The 12,114-nt window shown below is 45.0% G+C and overlaps 1 protein-coding gene across 1 annotated transcript in view; it reads right to left on the bottom strand.

Annotated features, from left to right (window-relative positions):
* Positions 1–12,114, bottom strand: part of LOC126176510 (serine/threonine-protein kinase par-1-like) — a 488,353-nt gene that overhangs the window by 418,871 nt on the left and 57,368 nt on the right. The window contains exon 3 of the mRNA XM_049923666.1: positions 9,704–9,951. Within this exon, the coding sequence (XP_049779623.1) occupies positions 9,704–9,951 (248 nt within the window). The remainder of the gene's footprint in view (positions 1–9,703; positions 9,952–12,114) is intronic.

Genomic DNA, 12,114 nt, shown 5'->3' with positions numbered 1-12,114 from the left:
TCATTTATGTATATTGTGAATAGCAACGGTCCTATGACACTCCCCTGCGGCACACCTGAAATCACTCTTACTTCGGAAGACTTCTCTCCATTGAGAATGACATGCTGCGTCCTGTTATCTAGGAACTCCTCAATCCAATCACACAACTGGTCCGATAGTCCATATGCTCTTACTTTGTTGATTAAACGACTGTGGGGAACTGTATCGAACGCCTTGCGGAAGTCAAGAAACACGGCAGCTACCTGTGAACTCGTGTCTATGGCCCTCTGAGTCTCGTGGACGAATAGCGCGAGCTGGGTTTCACATGACCGTCTTTTTCGAAACCCATGCTGATTCCTACAGAGTAGATTTCTAGTCTCCAGAAAAGTCATTATACTCGAACACAATACGTGTTCCAAAATTCTACAACTGATCGACGTTAGAGATATAGGTCTATAGTTCTGCACACCTGTTCGACGTCCCTTCTTGAAAACCTGTGCCCTTTTCCAATCCTTTGGAACGCTACGCTCTTCTAGACACCTACGGTACACCGCTGAAAGAAGGGGGGCAGGTATCCCACGAATTTTGTCACCTCAGTGAAGAGCTTTGGATTTTGTGCGCACGGCAGGTCACACATTTCGATTATCTCGCGCAGCGCCTTGGTGAATGCGTGGTATTAACACACTATGGCTTGTGGCGCGTTCGCCGGACAGCCGGTTAATAAACACGGGTGGAGGAGCGGACGGCCGCTCGCGCTTAATGCTGTTTGCTTGTAGCGGGCGCTGGCTGCGTCCATAGTGGCGGTGCGCACTCAGCCGCCCTCGCCTTGCGCAAAGCCCGGCCACTCTCGTAAAGGCCGCTCCCTTGTCCGGCGCTAACGAGGGCCCGGCAGCGCAGCCGGACCGCACACGTGGCCGCGGTGCTGAGTAATACTGCGCCAGAGGACACCCACCTCGTGTGTGATGCAGACCAGAGGCGCCCCTGCCGACCATTGCTTCTACTGGGCAACGCTACTCCCAGGCAAAGTCAAAGTCTCGGCGACATGTTTCAAGTTTCGTCCCTGGATGGGTAATGCTGTTTGCAAGCAGCGTGTGAGGTCTCAGATCCCGCGATTTTCTATTATCTCTGGTGGAAAGTTTCTGAACAGTGTGGATCATGGGGGTGAATCTCATGTAGGTACTTACAATACTACGACCTTGATTCATCGCCAGACCACTTGGAGCGCTGCATGTTTATGAATCCATCATCTCGCTTGGTGGCTGAGTGGTCAGCGCAACAGAATGTCAATACTAAGGGGCCGGGCTCGATTCCCGGCTGGGTCGGAGAGTTTTTCCGCTCAGGGACTGGGTGTTGTGTTGTCCTAATCATCATCATTTAATCCCCATCGACGCGCAAGTCGCCGACGTGGCGTCAAATCGAAAGACTTGCACCCGGCGAACGGTCAACCCGACGCGAGGCGCTAGTCACATGATTTATTTTTTATTTTTTATTATGAATTTGGCCAGCTATGGACCGCATACAACTTAAGACTTATGGTGTTTCTTTTTCTTCCGTTCTTCCCAGTACTTCTTCATTTTCTCGCCAACTGCTCGTCTCTGCTCATCTGTCCACACTCTCTTGGGTCGAGGTTTTGGCGCATCTCCTTCATAGTTTGCGTTTTCTATAAGTAGCCTAAAGTTATTCCTGTCACGTATTATTTCTTCTGTAACACCTATTTTGTTGGCGTCTCTCTTTACTGCTTATATCCATCCTACAGTGTTTTTCAGCTTACTAACGTAATTAAAAATTTCCTTTGTAATACGTGTTTCTTCCATTCTTTTTAAATGTCCATAAAATTTTAGCCGTCTCTTCCTCATTGTATCTGTGATCTTTTCTGTATTTTTGTATAGGTCTTCATTTCTCCTTTTAATCCACCTATTTTCCTTGTTTTTCTCAGGACCTAGAATTTTTCTTAATATTTTTCTCTCTCTTTTTTCTAGTTCTCTTAATTCGCCTTTCTTATTCAATGTTAGGCACTCTCATAGTCACACGATATTTATATTTACTTGTTGATTTTTAGTCTTCCGGTTCGAAACCGGTAATGGCACAGTAAAAATTTAAGAACAAAACAAAAGGCGACTGTTTGCAGTAATTTTAAGAAACCTTTCCTCTCTGTTTGTTTTCGTTTTGTAATAGAAGCTGTTTAATCACATTGTGCTGTTGATTACGACTTCTCGTGTGTATTGCACTCTTTCAATTGCGTTGTAAACATATTGCTCATATTCTGATTGAGTTTTTCTCACATCCGATATTGCGTGGGATAAATGATACCGCCGCGCGGAGTGGCCGTGCGGTTTGAGGCGCCATGTCACGGATTGCGCGGCCCCTCCCGCCGCACGTTCGAGTCCTCCCTCGGGCATGGGTGTGTGTGTGTTGTTCTTAAAATAAGTTAGTTTAAGTTAGCTTAAAATAGTGTGTAAGTCTAGGGACCGATGACCTTAGCAGTTTGGTCCCATAGGAATTCACAGATTTTAGATAAATGGTATCATATTTGTTTTTGTTTCATATGAAACATAAGCTGCTATCATTCCATGGTGTTCTATGGACTTATGTGTATTTGTTAGTCCTTACGAATCTGTGTGTGAACCACTCGATTTACATGCAATGTAAGTATATTGCTTCTATATATATCCTTTTTCCGCACTTTTTCGCATTTAATGGAGAACTCCTTGCTAGCGCCCTTTGACAGTAGTAGTACTCAATTTTGTTACATCTTGTCACGGAATGAGTATGGTTGATAAACGACAGTGTCATCTACAAACAACCTAAGACGGATGCTCAGATTGTCTCCCAACTCGTTTATATAGATAAGTAACAGCAAAGGGTCTATAACACTACCTTGGAGAACGCCAGAAATCACTTCTGTTTTATTCGATGACTTTCCGTCAATTAGTACGAACTGTGACCTCTCTGACAGGAAATCACGAATCCAGTCACATAAATGAGACAATATTCCATGAGCACGCAATTTCACTAGAAGCCTCTTGTGTGGCACAGTATCAAAATCGAGAAATTAAGAAATTCGGAATGAATCTGAAATCCCTTGTCACTAGCACTTAACACTTCATGCGAATAAAGAGCTACTTGTGTTTCAAAAGAACGATGTTTTCTAAATCCATGTTGACTGTGAGTCAATAGACCGTTTTCTTCAAGGTAATTCATAATGTTCGAACACAATATATGTTCTAAAATCCTGCTGCATATCGACGTTAATGATATGGGCCTGTAATTTAGAAGATTACTCCTAATATATTTCTTGAATATTGGTATGGCGTGTGCAGCTTTCCAGTCTTTAGGTACGGATCTTTCGTCGAGCGAACGGTTGTATACGATTGTTAAGTATGGAGCTAATGCTTCAGCATACTCTGAAAGGAACCTAACTGATACACTGTCTGGACCAGAAGACTTGCTTCTATTAAGTGATTTGAGTTGCTTCACTACTCCGAGGATATTTACTTCTACGTTACTCGTGTTGGCAGCTGTTATTGATTCTAATTCAGGAACATACACTTCTTCTTTTGTTTAGGCGTTTCGGAAGGCTGTGTTTAGTAACTCTGCTTTGGCAGCAGTGTTTTCGATAGTATCTCCATTGCTGTCGCGCAGATAAGGCATTAATTGTGTCTTGCCGCTAGCATACTTCACATACGACCAGGATCTCTTTGGATTTTCTGGCAGGTTTCGAGACAAACTTTAATTGTGAAAACTGTTACAAGCATCTCAAAGTCAGCGTTAAATTTCGTACTTCTGTAAAAGATCCTCAATCACATTAATGCGATTGGGCAGTGTACATGCATTTCAATGTCGTACTGCCCCGGGTGAATTTACGCTGTTGTTGTTGTGGTCTTCAGTCCTGAGACTGGTTTGATGCAGCTCTCCATGCTACTCTATCCTGTGCAAGCTTCTTCATCTCCCAGTACTTACTGCAACCTACATTCTTCTGAATCTGCTCGGTGTATTCATCTCTTGGTCTCCCTCCACGATTTTTACCCTCTACGCTGCCCTCCAATGCTAAATTGGTGATCCCCTGATGCCTCAGAACATGTCCTACCAATCGATCCCTTCTTCTAGTCAAGTTGTGCCACAAACTTCTCTTCTCCCCAATCCTACTCAATACCTCCTCATTATTTATGTGATCTACCCATCTAATCTTCAGCATTCTTCTGTAGCACCACATTTCGAAAGCTTCTATTCTCTTCTTGTCCAAACTATTTATCGTCCATGATTCACTTCCACGCATGGCTACACTCAACACAAATACCCTCAGAAACGACTTCCTGACACTTAAATCTATACTCGATGTTAACAAATTTCTCTTCTTCAGAAACGCTTTCCTTGCCATTGCCAGTCTACATTTTATATCCTCTCTACTTCGACCATCATCAGTTATTTTGCTCCCCAAATAGCAAAACTCCTTTACTACTTTAAGTGTCTCATTTCCTAATCTAATACCCTCAACATCTCCCAACTGCATTAGACTACATTCCATTATCCTCGTTTGGCTTTTGTTGATGTTCATCTTATATCCCCCTTTCAAGACGCTATCCATTCCGTTCAACTGCTCTTTCAAGTCCTTTGGTGTCTCTGACAGAATTACAATGTCATCGGCGAACCTCAAGGTTCTCCATGGATTTTAATACCTACTCCGAATTTTTCTTTTGTTTCCTTCACTGCTTGCTCAATATACAGATTGAATAACATCGGGGAGAGGCTACAACCCTGTCTCACTCCCTTCCCAACCACTGCTTCCCTTTCATGCCTCTCAACTCTTATAACTGCCATTTGGTTTTTGTACAAATTGTAAATAGCCTTTCGTTCTCTGTATTTTACCCCTGCCACCTTCAGAATATGAAAGAGAGTATTCCAGTCAACATTGTCCAAATCTTTCTCTATATCTACGAATGCTAGAAACGTCGGTTTGCCTTTCCTTAATCTAGCTTCCAAGATAAGTCGTAGGGTCAGTATTGCCTCACGTGTTCCAATATTTCTATGGAATCCAAACTGATCTTCCCCGAGGTCGGCTTCTACTAGTTTTTCCATTCGTCTGTAAAGAATTCGAGTTAGTATTTTGCAGCGGTGACTTATTAAACTGATAGTTCGGTAATTTTCACATCTGTCAACACCTGCTTTTTTGGGATTGGAATTATTATATTCTTCTTGAAGTCTGAGGGTAGTTCGCCTGTCACATACATCTTGCTCACCAGATGATAGAGTTTTGTCAGGACTGGCTCTCCCAAAGCTGTCAGTAGTTCTAATGGAATGTTATCTACTCCCGGGGCCTTGTTTCGACTTAGGTCTTTCAGTGCTCTGTCAAACTCTTCACGCAGTATCATATCTCCCATTTCATCTTAATCTACATCCTCTTCCATTTCCATAATATTGTCCTCAAACACATCGTCCTTGTATAGACCCTCCATATACTCCTTCCACCTTTCTGCTTTCCCTTCTTTGCTTAGAAGTGGGTTTCCATCTGAGCTCTTGATATTCATGCAAGTGGTTCTCTTTTCTCCAAAGGTCTCTTTAATTTTCCTGTAAGCAGTATCTATCTTACTCCTAGGGAGATAAGCCCTTACAACCTTACATTTGTCCTGTAGCCATCCCTGCTTAGCCATTTTGCACTTCCTGTCGATCTGATTTTTGAGACATTTGTATCCCTTTTTGCCTGCTTCATTTACTGCATTTTTATATTTTCTCCTTTCATCAATTAAATTCAATATTTCTTCTGTTACCCAAGGATTTCTACTAGCCCTCGTCTTTTTACCTACTTGATCCTCTGCTGCCTTCACTACTTCATCCCTCAAAGTTACCCATCCTTCTTCTATTGTATTTCTTTCCCCCATTCCTGTCAATTGTTCCCTCATGCTCTCCCTGAAACTTTGTACAACCTCTGGTTTAGTCAGTTTACCCAGGTCCCATCTTCTTAAATTCCCACCTTTTTGCAGTTTCTTCAGTTTTAATCTAGAGTTCATAACCAATAGATTGTGGTCAGAGTCCACATCTGCCCTTGGAAATGTCTTACAATTTAAAACCTGGTTCCTAAATCTCTGTCTTACCATTATATAATCTATCTGAAAACTGTCAGTATCTCCCGGCTTCTTCCATGTATACAACCTTCTTTCATGATTCTTGAACCAAGTGTTAGCTATGATTAAGGTGTGCTCTGTGCAAAATTCTATCAGGCGGCTTCCTCTTTCATTTCTTAGCCCCAATCCATATTCACCTACTACGTTTCCTTCTCTCCCTTTTCCTACACTCGAATTCTAGTCACCCATGACTATTAAATTTTCGTCTCCCTTCACTATCTGATTAATTTCTTTTATTTCATCATACATTTCTTCAATTTCTTCGTCATCTGCAGAGCTAGTTGGCATATAAACTTGTACTACTGTAGTAAGCGTGGGCTTCGTGTCTGTCTTGGCCACAATAATGCGTTCACTATGCTGTTTGTAGTAACTTACCCGTACTCCTATTTTTTTATTCATTATTAAACCTACTCCTGCATTACCCCTATTTGATCTTGTATTTATAACCCGGTATTCGCCTGACAAAAAGTGTTGTTCCTCCTGACACATAACTTCACTAATTCCCACTATATCTAACTTTAACCTATCCATTTCCCTTTTTAAATTTTCTAACGTACCCACTTTGTGATCAAAAGTATCCGAACACACCCAAAAACATACTTTTTTCATATTACGTGCATTGTGATGCCACCTACTGCCAGGTACTCCATAGAGGGCAGAAAGGGGCGCTCCGCGGAACTCACGGACTTCGAACGTGGTTAGGTGATTGTGCGTCACTTATGTCATACGTCTGTACGCGAGATTTCCGCACTCCTAAACATCCCTAGGTCGACTGTTTCCGATGTGACAGTGAAGTGGAAACGTGAAGGGACACGTACAGCACAAAAGGGTGTAGGCCGACCTCGTCTGCTGACTGTCACAGACCGCCGACAGTTGAAGAGGGTCGTAATGTGTAGTAGGTAGACATCTATCCAGACCATCACACAGGAATTCCAAACTTAATCAGGATCCACTGAAAGTACTATGACACTTAGGCGGGAGATGAGAAAACTTGGATTTCATGATCGAGGGGTTGCTCATAAGCCATACATCATGCCGGTAAATGCTAAACGACGCCTCGCTTACTGTAAGGAGCGTAAACATTGGTCGACTGAACAGTGCAAAAACGTTGCGTGGAGTGACGAATCACAGTACACAATGTGACGATCCGATGGCAGGGTGTGGGTATGGCGAATGCTCGGTGAAGTGCCAACAGTAAAATTCGGAGGCGGTGATATTATGGTGTGGTCGTGCTTTTCATGGACGAGGCTTGCACCGCTTGTTTTTTTGCCTACATTGGTGATTTAAGCACCTCTTTGCTTCCCACTGTTGAAGAACAATTCGGGGATGGTGACTGCATCTTTCAACACGATCGTGCACCTGTTCATAACGCGCGGCCTATGGCGGAGTGGTTACACGACAATAACATCCCTGTAATGGACTGGCCTGCACTGAGTCCAGACCTGAATCCTACAGGACACCTTTGGGATGTTTTGAAACGCCGACTTCGTGCCAGGCCTCACCGAACGATATCGATACCTCTCCTCAGTGCAGCACTCCGTGAAGAATGGGCTGGCATTCCCCAAGAAACCTTTCAGCGCCTGATTTAACATAAGCTTGCGAGAGTGGAAGCTTCCATTAAGGCTAAGGGTGGGCCACCGCCATATTGAATTCCAGCATTACCGATGGAAAGCGCCATTAATTTTTAAGTAATTTTCAGCCAGGCGTCCGGATAGTTTTGTTCACATTGCGTGTGTTTAAGGGCTGAGCAGAAGAGTACGCATCTCTGTGGTACTCATCGGTATTGCTAATGACATACAGTGTGGATGAAGATAGCGTAAGTCGTTATAATATGGATAAACACTGTGGGTTTTAAAGAGCGCGCCGCAGCGCGTAGTGTGAAGCAGTCGTCGTGCGTTTTTGGCTGTGGCGCCGCTGTGGCAATCGCAACTTTGGTGTCTCCCTCTGGTGGGAAAGGGGAAAGGTTGCGTGTTCGCGTGCACTGAAGGGGCGCTATGAGCTCGCCAGTCGGTCCGTTGGTCAGGCGGGTCAGTGTGGGGCAGTGGGTGTCTGTGTGTCGTTTGGATCAAATTTTAAAGCCGGCAAAATGAGATTATTGCCACTCCGCCAGTAACAGAACTCAGCTAGTGGTCGCCCGGTCGGGGCTGAGTTCCTGCATGTGAGTCTGCACGTTAGGCCGCCAGTCTGCTCGAGTTGCTCGGGCAACGTTCATTGGCGGTTGGATCGATCGGTTGGACGGTCGCGCACTGAGACACAAGATGACTTGTCCGCCTTGAGCGTCGGCGCATGTGAAGTCGCCACGTGAGTCCAGTGGGCCGCGCCGTATAGCGAGGGGTACTGGCTTCGCGGCCGACACGAGAGCAACAGGAGTCAACCCACGGCATCGGTCTGGCCGGGGCGAGCTGCGACGCCGTGAGACGGGAGATCGGCGCGCCTTGCTGCGTCCGTTGAAGCGGCTGGCAGCGGACGGCTCGGGAGAGCGTTGGGGGTACTGCGCCAGGTCTTCGCCAGAAATCGCAGTTTATTTGAAGTTAAGTGATTCGTCATATGTTGTTTCATTTACTTGTTAAATTCTACTTGTTTTCTTGGTCAGTCTCTCGTCCCGAGCTTGCTCGTCTGTCTCTCGTTCGCATTTGTTAGGCAGTTAGTGTCTGTCTGTCTGTCTGTCGGTCTGCCATACGTTAGTAGCTGCCTCTGTCATGTTAACGAATTTATTGCTTGAAGTGTAACGGCCGATTTCCTGGAATATGTTTTTATCTTGCCTATAATCTTGAGAGGCGGTATATGTGTAATGTAGAGCATGTTTGGCTAACCTTGTATATTTTATGTAAGACTGCATTTCATGGGTTTTTGTTTAAACCGTAAGAGTTTTTTTTAATCAAATTGCACCTTCGGTGGCAAGTTAATCTTTTAATGTTAGTGTTTTGTACTATTTCCATCCCTCCTACGGGGCGCATAGTTTATGTGATTGTGTGAGTTGTTAAAAATTTTAGTTTAAAGTAATCTTGTGTGTTGCAGATTTGCACCAGTGTAGTCTTTCAGAGGTTGTTGTGAGCGGTCGTGATTACAGCCGTGTCGAAAGGGAGCGATAAGGTTTTCAGCCCGAAAGCTCATACTGTCAAAAATTTGTTCTTTTTGCCTCTGAATAAATTGTAACTTGATGTTTAGAGGGTGCTTTCTGATTATAATTTTAAATCTGTTGAAAAAAAAAAAAAACGCTTTTAGGAATAAAATTTCTATTTGTTGAAAGAAATTGATTTGTTTTCATCAGTTACCCACTGGCAACTACTTCCACGCTCACATAGTGTGATTAAATGTGCTAATGTTCTTGATGAATCGCTAGTAAATAAATTCTTAAGAAAAGGTTTTGAAAGTAAATTCACGTTTCAGGTAAATATTGTGGATGAGCGCAAATATCTTTGCTAAGAGCATTTTTTTGGTAAGTGCAAATATCTCGGCTGTGAGCACTTATCGAGACACGTATAAATATCGTGGCTACACATACAGGCGTTATATATAGAAATGTATGTGTATGTCTACATAGTAAGTCGAGATTTAGAAAGGATGGAGCGCACGAGATGGATATTGGATAGAGTGGTACTCACGTGGCGAAGGGCTCGGGGTCGAGCTGGTAGAGCGTGTGGATGGGCTGTCGCTTGATGAGGCGCGCCAGCTGCGCCTCGTCGATGACGAGCAGGCCCTCGCGCACGTGCCTCCGCCTCCACTGCACCACCGGGCGGCCCCCGCCCACGCGCGCCCGCGAGCACGGCGCCGCCGACGGCGACGACGACGAGGACAGAGACGGCGCGCGGCCGGCCGGCATGGCGGTCGCGGACTGCGGCGGCAGGATCATCTGCGCACAGCCGGAACACCACACGCTTACACACACGTCACTCTCTATGTACGAGGTGCATTCAAGTTCTAAGGCCTCCGATTTTTTTTCTCCGGACTGGAAAGAGATAGAAACATGCGCATTGTTTTAAAATGAGGCCGCGTTCATTGTCAATACGTCCCAGAGATGGCAGCACCGTACGGCAGATGGAATTTTAGCGCTAGCGGCGAGAATGAGAACTGTTTTAAATACTTAAAATGGCGACGTTTTCTTACTTGAACAGCGTGCAATCATTCGTTTTCTGAATTTGCGTGGTGTGAAACCAATCGAAATTCATCGACAGTTGAAGGAGACATGTGGTGATGGAGTTATGGATGTGTCGAAAGTGCGTTCGTGGGTGCGACAGTTTAATGAAGGCAGAACATCGTGTGACAACAAACCAAAACAACCTCAGGCTCGCACAAGCCGGTCTGACGACATGATCGAGAAAGTGGAGAGAACTGTTTTGGGGGATCGCCGAATGACAGTTGAACAGATCGCCTTCAGAGTTGGCATTTCTGTGGGTTCTGTGCACACATTCCTGCATAACGACCTGAAAATGCGAAAAGTATCATCCAGGTGGGTGCCACGAATGCTGACGGACGACCGCATGGCTGCCTGTGTGGCATGTTGCCGAGCAATGTTGACGCGCAACGACAGCACGAATGGGACTTTCTTTTCGTCGGTTGTGACAATGGATGAGACGTGGATGCCATTTTTCAATCCAGAAACAAAGCGCCAGTCAGATCAATGGAAGCACACCGATTCACCGCCACCAAAAAAATTTCGGGTAAGCGCCAGTGCTGAAAAAATGATGGTGTCCATGTTCTGGGACAGCGAGGGCGTAATCCTTACTCATTGCGTTCCAAAGGGCACTACGGTAACAGATGCATCCTACGAAAATGTTTTGAAGGACAAATTCTTTCCTGCACTGCAACAAAAACGTACGGGAAGGGCTGCGCGTGTGCTGTTTCACCAAGACAACGCACCCGCACATCAAGCTAACGTTACGCAACAGTTTCTTCGTGATAACAACTTTGAAGTGATTCCTCATGCTCCCTACTCACCTGACCTGGCTCCTAGTGACTTTTGGCTTTTTCCAACAATGAACGACACTCTCCGTGGCCGCACATTCACCAGCCGTGCTGCTATTGCCTCAGCGATTTTCCAGTGGTCAAAACAAACTCCTAAAGAAGCCTTCGCCGCTGCCATGGAATCATGGTGTCAGCGTTGTGAAAAATGTGTACGTCTGCAGGGCGACTACGTCGAGAAGTAAGGCCAGTTTCATCGATTTCGGGTGAGTAGTTAATTAGAAAAAAAATCGGAGGCCTTAGAACTTGAATGCACCTCGTACGAGGGTCACTCCAAAAGAAATGCACACTATTTTTTAAAATCCATGTTTTATTCTACATGTTTGAAAGTTTTAAAGTGTGTAGATACATCCTTTAGGAACAATATTTCCATTTCTCCACACAATTTCCATCCCTCTCAACTGCCTTACGCCACCTTGGAACCAGCGACTGTATACCAGTAAGGTAAAATTCTGGACCAACCTGTTGGAGCCAATGTTTGGCAGCGTGCACAAGGGTGTGATCATCTTCAAACCTTGTTCCACGCCGGCCGTTGTGGCCGAGCGTTTCTAGGCGCTACAGTCTGGAACCGCGCTGCTGCTACGGTAGCAGGTTCGAATCCTGCCTCGGGCATGGATATGTGTGATGTCCTTAGGTTAGTTAGGTTTAAGTAGTTCAAAGTTCTAGGGGACTGTTGACATCAGATGTTAAGTCCCATAGTGCTCAGAACCATTTGAACCATTTTTGAGCCTCGTTCCGCGATGAGAGTCTTTCAGTTTCCCAAAGAGACGAGTCACATGGAGCCAGGTCTGGACTGTAAGGCGGGTGTTTCAGTGTTGTCCATCCGAGTTTTGCTACCGCTTCCTTCGTTTTTTGACTGACATGTGGCCGTGCATTGTCGTGCAACAGCAAAACATCCTCTTTTGCCGATGTGGTCGACCCAGTCGAGCTTGAACTTTCTTCAGTGTCGCCACATATGCATCAGAATTTATGATGGTTCCACTTGGCATGGTGTCCACAACCAAGAGTATTCCGGAATCGAAAAACACCGTAGCCATAACATTTCCAGCAGAAG

Source organism: Schistocerca cancellata, chromosome 3 (genome assembly GCF_023864275.1).
Source record: "Schistocerca cancellata isolate TAMUIC-IGC-003103 chromosome 3, iqSchCanc2.1, whole genome shotgun sequence".
Classification (NCBI taxonomy): domain Eukaryota; kingdom Metazoa; phylum Arthropoda; class Insecta; order Orthoptera; family Acrididae; genus Schistocerca; species Schistocerca cancellata.
The sequence above is the reverse complement of the archived record's forward strand: the minus strand, read 5'-3'. Positions and strand labels throughout refer to the sequence as shown.